At 34.8% G+C, this 17,130-nt stretch overlaps 5 protein-coding genes across 8 annotated transcripts; 4 read left to right on the top strand and 1 right to left on the bottom strand.

Moving 5' to 3' along the window:
• The first annotated feature begins 1,801 nt into the window (after positions 1-1,801).
• On the top strand, positions 1,802-3,819 carry LOC126718847 (myb family transcription factor PHL8-like). Its single transcript, XM_050421201.1, has 6 exons — positions 1,802-2,292; positions 2,382-2,458; positions 2,556-2,613; positions 2,706-2,784; positions 2,879-2,948; positions 3,039-3,819. Exons 1-6 carry the CDS (start codon positions 2,160-2,162, stop codon positions 3,684-3,686), a joined length of 1,065 nt encoding a protein of 354 aa, XP_050277158.1. The 5' UTR covers positions 1,802-2,159; the 3' UTR covers positions 3,687-3,819.
• A 683-nt stretch (positions 3,820-4,502) lies between these two features.
• On the top strand, positions 4,503-6,525 carry LOC126718846 ((R)-mandelonitrile lyase-like). The gene is made up of 3 exons (XM_050421200.1): positions 4,503-4,666; positions 4,762-5,403; positions 5,560-6,525. The coding sequence occupies exons 1-3, from the start codon at positions 4,570-4,572 to the stop codon at positions 6,435-6,437; spliced, it is 1,617 nt and encodes a 538-aa protein (XP_050277157.1). The 5' UTR covers positions 4,503-4,569; the 3' UTR covers positions 6,438-6,525.
• A 134-nt stretch (positions 6,526-6,659) lies between these two features.
• LOC126718848 (E3 ubiquitin-protein ligase MPSR1-like) lies at positions 6,660-7,757 on the bottom strand. The gene has a single exon (XM_050421202.1). The coding sequence runs from the start codon at positions 7,456-7,458 to the stop codon at positions 6,778-6,780; it is 681 nt and encodes a 226-aa protein (XP_050277159.1). The 5' UTR covers positions 7,459-7,757; the 3' UTR covers positions 6,660-6,777.
• Positions 7,758-9,837: 2,080 nt separating this feature from the next.
• On the top strand, positions 9,838-12,492 carry LOC126718844 (uncharacterized). 4 transcript variants are annotated; one of them, XM_050421197.1, is made up of 6 exons: positions 9,838-9,855; positions 10,578-10,603; positions 10,681-10,784; positions 11,046-11,146; positions 11,835-11,987; positions 12,251-12,492. In XM_050421197.1, exons 1-6 carry the CDS (start codon positions 9,853-9,855, stop codon positions 12,404-12,406), a joined length of 543 nt encoding a protein of 180 aa, XP_050277154.1. In that variant the 5' UTR covers positions 9,838-9,852; the 3' UTR covers positions 12,407-12,492. The 4 variants fall into 4 exon arrangements, with proteins under 4 accessions (XP_050277154.1, XP_050277156.1, XP_050277155.1 ...); XM_050421199.1 differs by lacking the exon at positions 9,838-9,855 and adding an exon at positions 10,113-10,292; XM_050421198.1 differs by lacking the exon at positions 9,838-9,855 and adding an exon at positions 10,116-10,292 and having other exon boundaries at positions 10,578-10,784.
• A 2,565-nt stretch (positions 12,493-15,057) lies between these two features.
• LOC126719926 (protein DMP9-like) lies at positions 15,058-15,708 on the top strand. Its single transcript, XM_050422424.1, has one exon. It carries the CDS (start codon positions 15,058-15,060, stop codon positions 15,706-15,708), a length of 651 nt encoding a protein of 216 aa, XP_050278381.1.
• The last annotated feature ends 1,422 nt before the right edge of the window (positions 15,709-17,130 follow it).

The following is a 17,130-nucleotide window of genomic DNA, read 5'->3' as shown; positions in this document are numbered from 1 at the left end:
CATGTATATATATATATATATTTATCTTCTAGTTTGTTCATTAATTAATAGTTAATACTTAAGTATCTAAATTTTTCACCTTTGAATCCTGAGAAATTGTTTATCAATGCAGCAGACCAACTGAATGTTTGGCACTGAGATGGCAACACTTTGAAGATCAATCATTGGATTTTGATTCCAGTGATCAAACTCTTGACCGCAACCCAAGAAAATGTGAAGATTGATCTGATACAATTGACTTTTACGATTTGTTGTTGGCCATTGTGGTTTCCCTTTTTCTTTTTCTCTTTTCTTTTCTAGATGAAAATTTCTTTTCTTCAGTTCAGCCTTGGATATGGATTACAGAATTAAAGCTAACACTACCCTTTGGAATATGTTTCTTTTTGGGACTTTTATGCAGAGGAGTGCTATTGATTGCTTTCATATTGCAAGAAAAAGTCTGCAACCATAAATTATGTGGAACTTTTTGTCATTTCAATATGAGTTTGTGTTTGTCCCAATTAGAGAGAAAAGATTCAATGGAGATTGTGTTGCTTTCTGTGATTGTATCTCAAACCCAATGGGGTGCTGCCTAAGATATAGTAGCTTGTTACTTTTTTAGGTTTATATTGCAACCATGTGGGTATGCTAGTTCAACTTTAGGGTGTTAGTTATATAATACTAGAATTGGTCACAGAATGAGAGGTATCTCCAAGTATCTTTATAATTGAATTATGCAGAAGTTTGCAATGAAACATGCAAGTTCAGTCTTGAAAGAATAAGAACTTATAGGATGTTCTCTTTTTTTTCTCTTTGTCCTCTTTTGTATATGCCATTTGATGGCTGGATGCAATTGAAATCATTTTAGAGTCTGAGCCAAAAAAGGATCTTTGGTAATGTTGGGTCTTGGATGCCCATATATCTGTAAGGCAGGACACATCACACATTGATTGATATAGTACCCATTGGTGCTATTAATACTGTATGTTAAAAGCAATGTGTAGTAATGGCCAAATTGACAGCCTCTATATAAAACTCAGGGCCTGAGATTCCCTTCTATTTGGATAATCTTGCAATTACATGACACCATTTGGTCCAATTTTCATAAAAGAAAAAGAAAAAAAAATGGGAGGATGTGGTTACGTGGGAACATCACCTACAAATTCAATAAGAGAGCTGATTTGATTCTCTTTTGCTGGAGTACTTTAAGAGGAAAAAAAAAATAGAGTAAGTTTGGGTCCAAAAATCTAGGGTTAGATTCTTTGATTCCTCCTTCCCTACTAAGAACAAAAAGAATCTGCCAATCAGGCCACTCTCTTCTCAGGAAAGAAAACATAAAAGAAAAAGGGAAAGGTAAATTAAAAGAAAAAAAGAAAGAAAAACCCATTTGTTATTCCCTTTCAGTCATCAAAAAGAAATATCCATACCTTATCCCCATGAATTTATTTATTTTCAATAATCAAATACAATAAATTTAATAGTTTTTGCCACAACTTGTTAGTCCAACATTACTTTCAAATGGAACCACTACTTATATACTTTTATTGTATACCAATCATAATCACCACCTTAGTAGTTGTGGAAAATTTTTTTATGGAATTTGTTGTTTCTTTTAGACATATTGATTGATTGATTTATTTAATTTTTGCTTCAAAGCTTCTCATAAGTCACAGTGCTAGGAAAGTTGCACCCATTATTCATGATGGTGGGGCTACCTAATTCAGTAGGGAATCAAGCACAAAGAGGTAGAGAGAGAGAGAGAGATTGGAAAACAGCAAGATAAAAACAAACCATACACTTTTCCTCTTTTCTCTCCTTTTAAGACTCAAATTGAAATGTGTTGGCTTTCTCTGTTTTTGCTGCATCAGAGATTCTCTCTACCTCTTTCAAGTCAAAGAAGCATGAAAAAATACATATTATAATAGAGGAAAAAAAGAAAAGAAAAAGGAAAGTGGTGTGAAATGGGAAATGAGAGAAAGGAAGAGCCACAGCTCATGGCATATATTCCCCCAACATAACCCCACTTATGTTTCCAGATATGGAGTGAGAACATAGGACAGGCCAACAACTCCTCCAAATTATAAAGAGAACTATAGCTGCCACATATCCACCCAGAGCTAATCAAAAACCAATATTTATGTTTCAGTCATCTACCTCTATATCTCATTCACAAAACACATATGGGTCTGCAGAATATGCAAAATCAGAACATGAATTTGGTTTTGTCCACTGATGCAAAACCCAGATTAAAATGGACTCCAGAACTTCATCAAAGATTTATTGAAGCAGTGAATCAACTTGGAGGGCCAGACAGTGAGTCTAGAAGCTTATTGATCCCTTTGTAATATTTTAGTCATAGTATATACTATAAAGTTTCTAATGTCTTTTTATATATTGGCCAGAGGCAACACCAAAGAGTTTGATGAGGGTGATGGGAATTCCTGGCTTGACTTTGTACCATCTGAAGAGTCATTTACAGGCACTTTCTCTTGACAATGATTCTATAGGTCTTTGTTGATTATATAACCAAACATGAAAGCTGAACTGTAAGTGCATGTTTGTGTTTATTGATGCAGAAATACAGGCTGGGGAAAAGCCAACAGTCAGAGTCCTGCACTGACAGCAAGCCAGAAGGTAACTTTGAGGAATCAGATAAGGCAATTATAGCATGATCTATTGATTTTCTTCTCATTTTGGTTTTGATGGCATTCTTGTTATTGGTGCAGATTACAGAGAGACTCAGACAACTGATGGGCATTTCAGTAGGGAAATCACCAGTGATGCAAACCACAATCAGAATAATGAGTAATAGTTAGAGATAGATCACATCTATTTGATGAATTTGGATGGAAAATGATAATCCCAAGAGCTTCTATTGATTAAGTGTTGTGTTTATCAGAAGCTTGCAGATTGCTCAGGCTCTAAAATTGCAAATGGAAGTGCAAAGGAAACTGCATGAGCAGATTGAGGTATGACGAATAAACCGATCCCATTAGCAATATGCAAATTTTCAATTTATGTATCATTACATCCTGATCATGTTAGAATTCTGTTTGCAGGTACAGAGGCATTTGCAGCTGCGAATTGAAGCCCAAGGGAAGTACTTACAATCAGTACTAAAGAAAGCTCAGGAAACGCTTGCCGGGTATAATTCTTCTTCACTGGGAGTAGAACTTGCCAAAGCTGAACTCTCTCAGTTAGTCTCAATGGTTAACACTGGCTGCCCCAGCTCTTCAATCTCAGAATTGACAGAATTAGGAGGTTTGAGTTTAAAAACTGTAGAGAGGAATCAAATGAGAGGCACAATATGTTCCATGGAGAGCTCCTTAACATCATCTGAAAGCTCTGGGAGGAAGGAAGAGAAGAGACCAATGAAAGAGAGTGGTGACCTCCAAAAGTCTAATACAACTACTCTTGAACTTTCATTAATGAACATACACCCAGAAGACAAGCCAAGGAGCATTGAAACAAGCAATCAAGCTAGTGGGAAGAAGAGAACTGGTAGTGCCATTTCTAATACTACTTGTGTAGAGCAACCAGTTGCTAAAAGATCACCAAATCACAGAGACAAAAGTAGCAACCAATTGAGAAAATCTGGATTGTTGGGGACACTAGATCTCAACAGCCAATATCAGAATGACATTGATTCAGGTCCAAAAGCAATAGACCTGAACTGCAAGGGAATGGAACAATGCAATGGGTTTTAGTCAGATAGCCTATGCAGCAAACTTGATTCTTAGAGCTAAACTTTTGTTAATAGCCTATGTATATTGTTATATGTATGGACCCTCCAAGAACTTTCGAAAGTGTATTCATATTAAAAGAAGGTATTATAATATATATATATATATATTGCTTGGATAGATCTCTCTCTCTCTCTCTCTCTCTCATTTTACCATGCATTGCCAAGGTTCTATTTGTGGCAAATTATTAATGACTGACACAGGGTTCCCCAAGTTTTTACTTCAAAACTTAGTTTATGGGTAATCTATAATTATAGTTTGTAGGCAGCCTCTCAAAAAAAAAAAAAAAAAAAAAAAAAAAAAAAAAAAGCTATCTTCCAATTACCTCTCCTAAACCCACAAAAGTAGGAGTTTTATGCACTGGATATGACTTTTTCTTCCCTGTAATCATAGTTTTAAGCGAAATTCTCAAGTTTTGTTGTATCCTGTTGTGTTGCTGCATGTCTCATGTCTCTACCCTATCCCATCAATCAGTGCGCACTATGTTCCCAACAAACATTCTGACCTAGACAATTCCAGTATCTGCTTGAATTCTTTTTATTATAATTCTCAAGAGACAGTAAAGTAGGGCATTTTTAACGTTTTAAGTATAATTTTCCTCTACATGTTCCAAGTGAGAAAGTAAAGATGGCTTAGAAATCATCATAACAGCAAAATCATTAGTTATCCAACCAACAAATACAGAATCATTGACCAAACCACGCGTATGCTTAAATATAAATGAACATAAAGGAGCTGTAATCAATTTATGCCACTAAGTCTAAGACTCGATAATTATGAAGCCTGCCCACGAGGTCAATAAATATTGCCCTCCTTATACTCCTCAAGCCAGTGATGTGGAAACAATATGGAGCTTTCACAAACCATTCATGGCCATGGGCTTCTCATTGCATCTTTGCTCTTACTAATTAACTTTTGTTTAGCTTCTTCTTCACTGCCTCAAGGTATGAACTTCCCATTAATTAGCCTTTTTTTTTTATAAGCACAACTCATTCTAGTTGACTGAGTTGAGCATTGACCTCATTCTTATTCACTGTAGGAAACAGACTCCCCTACATGACTTCAGATGTCGAAGAAGTTTCAGGTAAATCTTTCGATTACATTGTTGTTGGGGGAGGCACTGCTGGCTGCGCCCTAGCTGCAACGTTGTCTGAGAAATTCTCGGTGCTATTGGTAGAACGAGGTGGCTCACCATATGGAAACCCCTTAGTATTGGATAAAAGGTACTATGGGTTTGCATTGATCGAAACTGATGAATACACATCAGTTGCACAAAGCTTCGTCTCCAAGGATGGTGTCATGAATCAAAGAGGAAGAGTTCTTGGAGGTTCATCAGCTATAAATTTTGGGTTCTATAGTAGAGCAAGTGAGTATTTTATTCAAAAAGTCGGGTTGGAGAAGGAACTTGTTAAGGATGCTTATGAATGGGTGGAATCTAGAATTGTCTCTAAACCTGAGTTGACCCAGTGGCAGATTGTTGCAGAATTTGGCCTTCTTGAAGCAGGAATTCTACCTTACAATGGTTTTAGTTTGGAACATATCGAGGGAACAAAGGTGGGTGCAACTGTTTTTGATGAAAATGGAATGAGACACACCTCAGCTGATCTTTTGGAGGCAGGAAATCCAGAAAATATCACAGTTCTTTTGAATGCAACAGTAAAGAATGTCATCTTCTATAATGGTAAGCAAGAAAGCTTATAGTAAAGTTCTTAATAGTAATATGATACTGTAAAGTTCTTATAGTCATCTTTTGTATTGACTAAAAACTTTTGGTTCAGCATTTTCTTTTGGAACATCTAGTTCTTATTAACCTCACATTTGTCTTGAAATGATGCAGAAAACAGGAATGAGAGTAGAGCTTGGGGTATAAGGTTTATCAAGAGCAATGGTAGCCCTGATCAAAATCATGAAGTATATCTCAACCAACCTGAATGTTCCAGTTCTTGGGGAGAGGTGATATTATCAGCAGGGGCTTTAGGCAGCCCCCAAATTTTATTGTTAAGTGGCCTTGGACCTCAAGCACACCTCAGGGAGTTCAATATCCCAATTGTGCTTGACTTAGAGGGTGTTGGACAAAGAATGCAAGACAACCCTGGCATTGCCCTCTTAGTGGACAATAAGCCAAAAAATCAGCTACCAGACACACCCCAAGTTGTTGGTATAGCAGATAACTTCAAGTTCATAGTTGAAGCAGGAATCGTACCTGTAAGCTTGAATGCAACAAGAATGACAGTTGCTGCCAAACTTGCATTCCCAGCATCAAAAGGAAAGCTTGAATTGAATAGCACAGACCCCAGGGAAAATCCATCAGTGCAGTTCAACTATCTAGCAAAGGAAAAGGACATGGATGAATGTGTAAAGATGAGCCAACTGCTTGAAAGAGTTGCAAGGTCTCAATCAATTGCTATGTTTGTGGGGGTGGAACACAAAAGCGAGCTCATGTCTAGTGAAGATGAGCTGAGAAAATCTTGCAAGAAAAATGTGAGGACCTTTTATCACTACCATGGTGGTTGTACAGTTGGATCAGTTGTGGACAAGGATTACAAGGTGTATGGGGTCGAGGGATTGAGAGTAGTGGATGGCTCAACATTCCTGGAATCACCAGGCACAAATCCAATGGCCACTCTCTTAATGTTAGGAAGATACCAAGGGATCAAGATTCTCAAAGAAAAATCAGATGCTGGTCCATTTAATACCCAGCAACAAAGGCCATAAGAAATTCTGATTCAGTATGTATCAGCTGACTAAAAGTAAGAATGTGAAAACAAATATTGAAATAAAATATTTCAGTTCTTGTAATCAATTTAACTCTATAAATTTTTGTCCCCCTCTAGCCAAGGTCACCTATGTGAACAATATGCCTTATGTTATATCTTGTATGAAGTTGCTTAGTGTTTGTCACTTTGTCCATACCTTAGGATCCCAACTTCAATTAAATAAAGAAAAAATATACAATCTATTTATTCCTCACAAGAAAAACATAATCAAAGTCAAATTCTTTTTGATATACATTTTATTTTTTTTTCTCAAAAAGAAAAAATTTACAAAATTTTGTCTAGACCTCCATTTCATGATCAGGTTCAGGTCTAGTAGGACTTGAGGAAGAGTCATTGGGATCACTTGAGGGAGTTTGATCAGAGTCAGGCCTATTTCTCCTACCACTATTGAAAGAAAAACTAACCCAGATCTCTCTCTCAACCCTCTTCTTGCCCACCTCATCCTCATCAACAGGCATCTTGTACCTGCAAACAGGGCAAGATCCATGAATCCCCAACCACTTCTCTATACAACTTGCATGGAATTTATGCTTACAAGGCATTTCTTTGACCACCCCACCACAAAGCTCCCACTCCTCCAAGCAAATCACACACTCCTCACTATCATCTACACTCACCTCCACATCTGGTAAGGCCTCTATTGAAGCCTTTGATGCTGGCGGCTGACCATCCTTGGTACCCAGCTCATGTATCAGTGAATCCAAGCTTGATGCTGTGTTTCCTTCAATCACTACCATGCCTTGCGTAAAAGGGTCTATGAGGATGATTCTGTCATTTGGGCTTCTGGGTCTATCTCTATTCTCAGTTTCTTGATCTGGGTGTTCTTGTTGCTGTGGTTCAGGGTCTCTTCTTGGAGTGGTGAAGCCAAAGATGAAAGGCAGCAACAGAGAGAGGTCTCTATTTCTCACTAGCCTCTCAAACATCGGTTCATTCTCTGACACCTCAGGTTCAGAAGCCATTCGATTCACAACACAAACACGCACACACACGCTCAAAAAAGTATAGTGCTTTCTGGGATTCACAACACAAAACACAAAACACAAAAAGTTTAAAATTTTCTGGGATTCAGAGCACACAGAATACAAAAAGTTGAAAGCTTTATGGATTGAGAGAGAGAGAGAGAGATAATGAAGATGTAGGAAGTGGGATTTGGGGAGATTATATGGTTGAAGAGAATGGGTGTGCGCCCACTGGAAGATTGTGGAAGGATCTGGAATGTGAGCACTGTACGTGCGAGACGGACAGAGACTTAGAGAGAGACTTGTAGTTGTAGTACAATGTTTTTTATTTTTTTTATTCAATTATTTTTTTCAATTCATGATTATCATCTTCATTAATCTTCAATGCAAAGTAGTAGCATTTTCCAAGTAGGGTAGAGGGGATATTTATGGGTGTGATCATATACTGATGGGCATACCCTAGTATCTCTGTAGTGTAGACTGCCAATGAGAATCCTGAATCTGAGCGTTGAATCTTGGAAAGTAATTTGTACGTGCACTTCAAAATATGTGTTTTGTTATTTGAAAATATGTGTGAAAATACGTACGAATGAAAAAGTTTATAAAAATACATGTAATGTTTTTAAAAACTGAAAATAATTGTTTGAAATGGTATACCAAACACCCCCTTAATTTATAGCAACATACCAACAATGAGTTTTTTTTTTTTCCCTTTTTTTTTAGGAAAATACAATGAGTATTTTCATAGATTGTGGTTAGTGTTCATAAAGTTGTGATTTACAACTATGTTTTATGTTGGTTTTAATTTCGTATCAAATTTTATTGTAATTTTGTTCAATTATTTCCCTGTATTTTTGTGTAATTTAATGTAAGGGCTGTGCGTGAGAGTTTGGTGAAAAATCTATGAAGAAGTGGTTTTCGCAACTAAACTCGTGACCCGCATAGGCCAAGTCATTGGTGACCCGCGAAACCCACTACATGTTGCTTTTTGGAGTGTAACTTTTCTTATTCTTTACTAACACTATATAAACCCTTATTATCCACGAAATGTAAAGAATGAGTATTTTCTAAAGAAACTTTTGAAAGAAAAACCTTAGCCAAATACTTGAGAGTTAGAGATTATTTTATCCATAATCCTCTACATCATTTTTCTAAAGTTTCAATCTACTCCCACCTCTCCATCTATACATCCTTGAGAAGTTTTTAGCCACTTACCTCACCCATCCTGAGTGTTGAGAGAAGTTTTGGTACCTTTGGGAAGTATTGGAAGAAGCCACTAAGTGGTAGGTGCAATCGAGCGAAATTGCAGGATCTAAAAAGCTAGTGAAGACAAAAACCTGAGAAGTTTGTTGGTAGTAGGAGCTTACAGAGCTCAAGTACATTTGGTAGATTAGATTTTTTGATATTCGTGTACTCAAACTTATTTACTAGTGGATCAATTTTGACTTGGAGAGAGGTTTTTCGCCAAGTATTTCGGTTTTCTTTTCAATAACACATTTTGGTATTATCTTGTATTTGCATCTCTCTTCCCTACTCTTTAAACTTTACATTTATTGCTTATTGTACTTGCTTATGGTTTAGAGTAGTGTTACTGGTTTATTGCGTATGTTTTACTCTTATTTCATACCTAGATAAGTTAAAGTAAAAACAATTAAGCCATAATTTAAAATTGGGGGCTTAAACAAGCATTAGTGTTTTTACACTAATTGAGCTTTCAGTGCTATATCACATGAAACTATTTTTAATATCATTTATATTGAATACCAATCATAACTTATCATTTTAGCTATTCTGTAAATTTATCGTATTTCTAAACTTATTGATATGCTTAGAACAAATTTAATAGCTCATTTTTCTTTATAAAATAATTTAAAAAATCATTTGTGAATCCTCATAGCGTTGAAATTTTGGATGGGCAAGGTTGGGGATACAATTTTTTATAATCTTATTTTCATACTTATTAAGGTAATAACTTGCGATTGAAACAATATCATTAATACATTGTTCCATTCTTAAAAGCACTTTTTTGTGTGCACCTATTACACTTCAATGTCAATAATTGTGAACGTATTTGTGAAGGAAAATGTATTTATTAATTATGAATTTGTGGTTGCCTTTTAAATATATGGTTTTTTTTTTTTATTAAAAACATAATAAAGATTTTTTTTTTTTTTAAAGGCAAGTTAGTAAGGTTAGTCATTTCAAAGTAAATTCTCTTCATGTGTAGTCTCATGACCCCAAATGTTAATGGCAACTTAAGTCCAAGCACTTATGCCGAGGAGGACAGAAGTCAACCATTAAACCCCTTCTCATGAGTTTTATACCGTTAATTTTTCATCTTCTTTTAACTTGTTATCAATAAGTAATGATGAATTATGAAACACACAGTTACAAATGGTAAGACTCTTGGATGCTTTTATTCTTAGCTCTAATCATTTGTTTAATAGACTTATCTTTTTTCACAAGTAATTATGCTGTTACTTTTGGCTTTTGGGATGGTGGAAGCATTGGAACTGTAAAGTAAATTGGGGACCCTTCCATCAAGTAAAAGAGTGTTTCCAACTCAAGTGAATCAATCAATAAGTATATATATATATATATATATATATATTTTGCTGAATAATTAATCAATAAGTATATTTGAGTACTTCTTGGATAAGTTGATGACATGTTGCTATGCACTGAGGGGGTTTCAATAAGTTTGCATGTGCTATATTGTAGAAAAATGGAACCCCTTTTGTTGGGTTTGGTGGGTTTGTTGATGCCTTGATGGGATGGGAACCCCTTAGTCTCCACTAGTGACAAGGCAAGATATCTACTTTATTCTAGCTAAGGTGCGTGTACAAAGGACCAGTGAATCCATTGTATTCTTCTCTTATTTTTTCTTGGCCATCATAGTCAATCTCATTTTTTGTGGAAAACCCAGAAGAAGAAAAGGCCAAAATGCTAGCTTTTAAAAAATCCAAATAGCTGATTTAACTCTTACTTTCTTTGACCTTAGATATATAGTACTTGTTATTTTGAGCATAAACTGTTTGCTGACATCTGCACATAACTTGTTCGATAAAATTCCTGAACGACTAGTCTTTGTGTTTCTGAAGTTTTAACGCATGTTTCAGGTATTATGTAGTGGCCATTTTGCAAGGTAAGGTGGTCTCGTAAGTCATTGCTAAAGCGTCTTACTCAGTTCTGGGTGCTTTAAAATTTTCAAGAAATGCACAGAATGGCTCTGGTGAATGCTCCTGCACTGCAATTCAAGTCTTCAGCTATGTTTGGGATCTCTTCAAAACCATTTAACTTCCTTCCCATGCAGAGTAGAAGTAAGGGTAAGAAAACTATCAATTTTCATTTCTTTACACACATAGGGGAACTTGTGGTTAGAATGTATTCTTTCCAATTTTGTGCACAGAGTTGGAGATGCATGCAGTACACATAGTGATAGGTAAACGTGAGGTGCTGCATATATAGGACCAGTTAGCATATAACTATATCACAATGCCAACTTTGTATTTATCAAAAAAAAATCACTCTGCCAACTTTGTTCCCTTTATGACTCTTGGTTGAGTTAAATGCTGGGCTTTTCATAGGTTTCTCTGTGAGGCCATTGGTTGTTGAAGTGAGAGCAAGAGCAAGAGCAAGAACAAGAAAAGAAAGTGCAAAAATCAGAAATATAAGGATGCAAAAGAAGGTATGACTTCTCTTTATTTTTAAAATAATTTGCTATTGTAATGCATAGGGCATTTTATTTTTTGGTGTCATGCTTATTATTTGTACTTTATAGTGGGCTGCCCTATTTTGAAGTTGAGGAAGCTGTTTGTAGTTTAAACTAGATTAGGTTTTCTCGAAGAAGATTCGTGTACTCTTTGGAGATATATACATATTTTTCTCTTCCAACTTAATCAGGAGGGGATAGTATTGTAGTAGACTGAACTATTGTTTTCAGGTTCTTCAAGTCAGAGGCTCTCTACCTCAATGTCTTGGATGTATAGCCCTCATAAATTTGTCTTATGTCCGTAAATAACATTCAGGGTTTATTCTTAGACTACAAAAAGCCATGACGTAATTCCATAAACTTCCTTTTCATGTACAAGTCCTCGTCACAAAATCTATGAGATAATCTTCTTTCATTCTTTGGGCGTCAATAAAGTTTTTATTGGGCTTACCTCTTAGAAGAACATACCTATATACCCAAAAAATAAAAACACATAACCATAACAAGATATAACAATAGAATATGAGTCTAGATGATGCTGCTGTGCTGGATTTCTTTGGTTATATGGCACTAAGTATACGTTCATGTCACACAATTATTTTATGTCTTGGTAGTATGAGTCAACTAATCTATCAAAACCATAATTTGTGTAATTCTTGACCAGTTTAATGGCACACCTACGAGTCCAAGGCTTTCGGTATTCTGTTCAGATAAGCAGTTGTATGCTATGCTGGTAGATGATAAAAATAAGAAGTGTTTGTTTTATGGAAGCACTTTGCAGAAATCTATTCGTCAGAATCCCTCTTGTACCACCATAGTAAGTATTCCATCTTCAGTTAGAGGCTCTTATCAAAATTATTAAAATAATAAATTACTAAATGTACATGTTTGTGGAGAGATCTTAACCACTGTCATCATAGAAATCTATTTGATTGTGCAGTTTCATACTGCAATTCCATTATTCCTTTCAAATTATTAAATGCAATCCCCCACCCCAAGAAAAAAAACTCCCCTTATTGGTTCGTATTGTAATGCCTTATTGTCTTGATTTTGTTCTGTTTTGACTGTTGATTATATCAGGAAGCTGCTAAGCTTGTTGGTGAGGAGCTTGTCAAAGCTTGTAATGATCTAAACATAAATGAAATATCATCTTATGATCGCAATGGTTTTGCTTGTGGGGAAAGAATGCAAGCATTTGAGATAGCAATTTCTCGTCATGGGTTCTTGCCACGATAGATTTGTATCTACATCAAATTGAGCACTAGATAATTTTTGTAACTAGAGCTCTGCAATAAAGAACTCGGTTAACTTCTTGCTAGCTAGGATGTTCAAACTGTCACACATGGTTCTTTTATCTCTATATATTAAAAGGATTCAGAAAGTTAATTATGACTTTGAAAAATGTCAAAAATATCCCTAATTTAAGTAGATAATCTTTATTCTTAAAAAATGAAGTTAAAATTGTAATTCAACAAAATTCAAAAAAAAAAAAAAAAAAAAAAAACTACCAAATGAACTTTTTTTTTTCCTAAAAATTAGCACACACTAAATTTAACAGTTTACTTCATTTCAAATTCTAAATTTTAGTTTCTTAACAATTCATTTCTGCATAATCTCGCTAACAATGATAAATTCAAATTGAAAAATTACATTAAACTCAAAATAAAAAAAAGAGCCTCATCGCACTTGCGGAGTGCGTGTGATGAGGCTAGTGTATATATATATATATATATATATAGTGCCTTTACTTGTGTCATCAATTGGCAAAACAGAATTTTGCCTTCTATTCAAAGCTGATTTTTTTTCTTGGACGTGGATGTTTTAATTGAGGGATAAATTGAATGTTATGCTCTCTGATTTATCCTACAAAATAGCCAAAAAAGAAAAGGACAGTCTTACGTTTATACTTGGCATTTGTGGAAGTTAATACTATCCCCTCTTGTTAATAGGCAAAGAGAACATTCAAATTCTTTTACCAATAGCGAAAATGCTACCCCTAAGATTTCCCTGCCATATATACTCTGGCTGGTTCAGAAAACAAGAAGATAACTGTTATTAACATTCTTGGTGAAGGTCTTTCCTTTTTTTCCTTTGGATTGGGGGTGGGGGGTGTTTAATAATTAAGAATACTTGCATTAAGAAGAAAGAGGGGGCCCTAAACCATCTCTACCATCTGGGCAGCAAACCAACAGGGAGGTTAGAGATGGTTAAAGGCCCATCCCAATTACAAAAGGATGCCCAAGAAGCAACATTATGGGCCAAAAAATCCAGGTTCCTAGGTACAAAACTAAAATCCCAGCAGGGGAGATCTTAAATATTCAAAATAGGAAGAAAATCTGGTGTAGAGGTAGCAAAAGCCGTATTTTGGAGAGCTTCTATTATTGCCAATGAAATTTACTTCAAATTGAACATAAGTAAAATTGTGTTGGATAGAAAGTTTCAAGGCTAAAAGAGTTGTATTGACTTCACCAAGGAGGGGGTGATAGAGGCAGTAAAGATGAATGTTTAGTTTATTGATGGGGTTACATGAAATCTAATATTTGGGAAATAGAACTTTTAGTTCGCTTTTTTATACTTCCAAAAAAATCATTATTATGGAAATAGTTTTGCAGTTGAACTGGTATTTACTATTGTTTTCAATTGAAAGGTTTAGAGTTCCAATCTTTTCTCTTCCAACTATTAAATTATAGTTTCTCAAAAAAAAAAAATATTAAATTATAAAATAAAATAAAAATCATATTATCTTTTTTTTTTTTTAAGAAGCAAATCATGTTATCTAATTGAAAGTGATTTAAGACCCCCAAAATAAGGATATATAAAAGATATTGACATATTTAATATTGTCCATCAAATTATATTTGAGTACTCTACTAGGAGAAATTTCATATGCTCAAGCAGCGAACTTATATAACATTTTTCTTACTGACATGTAAGATTCATGTGTCAGTGAGAGAAATGTTATATAAGCCTAGCACAGGAGATATATACCATCTTTTCCACATAAGGGAACCACATGTCAATGAGAAAGATGTTATATAAATATACCATCTTTTCCACATAAGGGAACCACATATCAGTGAGAAAGATGTTATATAAATGTGTGACGTAGGAGTTAGTGTCTCTTCCACTAGGACACTAACAATTATATTTTCAAAATAAATAAAGAATTTTGTTTATCAGTGTCCTTATGACAATTGTTAATAAACTATTTTAGGAAAGTTTTTAACATTACTTTCGTGGGAAATATAAAAAATCATAAAAAAAATTAATTACTTTTTTTCTTTTCCCAGAAAAAGTTTCTAAAAATATTTTTTAAATCAATATCCTTAAAGCTCTCGTTAACTTCTTCCATAAATAAAAAGGTTTATAGTAAAAAAAAAAAAAAAAAAAAAAAAAAATCAAGATCCCTAAAATTACAACACTCATTTATACCTTTCAAGATCCCTGCTCGCATGCACATTATTTCTTGGGTTTTGCTTCAATCCTCTTCGTAATTATTATTGAAAAAAAAAAAAAAAAACCCTTCGTAATTTTGCTTCTTCCTTCTTTCATTTTTTTTTTACTTCAATCTCTCTCTCTCTTCTTCTTCTTCTTCTTCTTCTTTTTTTTTTTTTTTTTTTTTTTTTTTTTTTTTTTTTAATTTTATGAAATGGATAAGATTTTAACAACTCTACAGTGGAAACAGTGTATTTCGTGAAAATGTGTGAATGGCAACCTTTGAGAGACAGTTAACTAACCGTTACAAACAACGTTAAAAAAAAACTACAAAACCCGACCCCCCCAAACCCCATAAACACACACATTTACGCTCACTGCTCTCTCTCACTCCATACTCATCTGTGTCTCAATTTTTTTTGGCTTTGTTACACACCAAAAAAAACTCAACAATGGAGCCAAAACCTGAAGACATTGGAATCAAAATCTACACCACTGAACCCGTTGAACACACAACCAAAGACCCATCTTCAGAATCCACTGACCCTCTTCAACATGGCCGAAAAAGAAGAGCAGTGGCCAAAGGGGTCCAAAAAACAATCTCAAAAACATCAATGCTTGTGAACTTTCTTCCAACTGGGACTCTTCTCACATTTGAGATGGTTCTTCCTTCTGTGTCTGGCAATGGTTTATGCTCCAATGTTAGCACAATCATGATTCATGTCCTTTTAGTCATATGCGCACTCTCTTGCTTTTTCTTTCACTTCACTGACAGTTTCAAAGGCCCTGATGGGAAAACTTACTATGGCTTTGTGACAACTAAAGGTTTGGCATTGTTTAAGTCAGGACTTGGTGTTGAGGTTCCTAAGGATGATAGGTACAAAGTTGCGTTCACTGATTTCGTCCATGCAATCATGTCTGTGATGGTTTTCGTTGCTATTGCTTTCTCGGATCATCGTGTCACGGATTGTCTTTTCCCTGGTCATGTCAAGGACATGGATGAAGTCATGGAGAGTTTCCCTTTGATGATTGGGATTATTTGTAGTGGACTGTTCTTGGTGTTTCCAAATACTCGATACGGCATTGGATGCATGTCTGCTTGATTATGATTAGTATTAGTATTACTGGTTTGCTAGAATTGTTCAAAGATTACTATGTTTTGATTCAGTATGAATGTAATGTTTTTGTCATTAGACAAAATTTGAAACAATCGAAATTTGTCGTAAATTGTAATTATCGTCATTGTATAATGTTTGAAGTGAAGGGGGATTATGTGTTTAATTTGATTAGACTTGATATTTCATATCAAATTATTGGATGATTCTGTTTATTGACATTTGTGCATATCATGTTTGATTAAAATTCCTAAATGACTGTTCGTAGTGTTTCTAAATGTTCAGCACATGTTTCAGGATTTATATAATGGGCATCTTGCAGGGTAAGGTGGTATTGTAAGTCATATGTTAAAGTGTCTTAACTCAGTTCAGAGTGCTTAAAATTTTTCAAGAATTGCATGGTTTGGCTCTAGTGAATGCTCTTGCACTTCAATTAGAGTCTTCTGTTGTGCTTGGATTATGTTCTTTCATGTCCTTCCCTTGCAGAGTATAAGTAAGTTTAACCAAACTTACGTGTCTCGTTTGTTTACACACATTGTGGCTAGAATGTGTTTGTGATTTGATTTATATAGTCATATTCCTCGGATTAGCATTGGACTATCAAATTTGCATTATTTGTGGATGAATTATATGGCCTTTAAGTCAATTTTGTGTCTTTCTATTAAATTCACTGCTCAATTTGGAGAAAATGAATTTACTGTTATTAGTTAGTTGTGGATGATAGGCTGTAATAATCAATGAGGTATTGAGGGTTATTGCAAAACTATATAATGGAACTATTGTTCTTGTATGATGATGCTGATGATGATGATGATAATGATGATGATGGGTGTGTGCGTGTGTTATCATTGCTTTCCTGCGACTTAATGCTCTAGCAAACACTTAGATTATAATAATCTTATTACTTAATTCAGAAATTGAATTTAAATATATATATATATATATATATATTAATCGAAGGGAACTGATGGTAGTAAATTAAATTCTCTAACCAGTTGAAGCTGTGTGTGTGTGTGTGTGTAAGAGTGAGAGAGAGAATTTTTTTCTTAATGCAGTTTTTGCAAATTCCCAAACAGGAGTTTAATACATCATTGTAGATGTATTTAAGTGTAACACTAAACACAAATTTGTTCTTAAATGCTTTTCCCTAGAGCGCACCTTTGTCTTATAGACTAGCCTGGATACTTCATACTACTTATTCCCCAGATTGTTGATTTACTTAAAATTGTTTCTGCTGAAATGATCCTAGTTGTAAGTGTATATCATTCCATCCGATAGGGCTTCAATTAACTTTCTGATCCAAATCATTTTGAAGGAAATGGTTGTACTGCCAATCGATTTGGCAGGCAGGTCGGGAAAAACAAAAACATGTACATACTTGTCTCTTTGAAGTGATTCATCATACAATGA

Source organism: Quercus robur, chromosome 3 (genome assembly GCF_932294415.1).
Source record: "Quercus robur chromosome 3, dhQueRobu3.1, whole genome shotgun sequence".
In the NCBI taxonomy this organism is placed as follows: Eukaryota; Viridiplantae; Streptophyta; class Magnoliopsida; order Fagales; family Fagaceae; genus Quercus; species Quercus robur.
The sequence above is the reverse complement of the archived record's forward strand: the minus strand, read 5'-3'. Positions and strand labels throughout refer to the sequence as shown.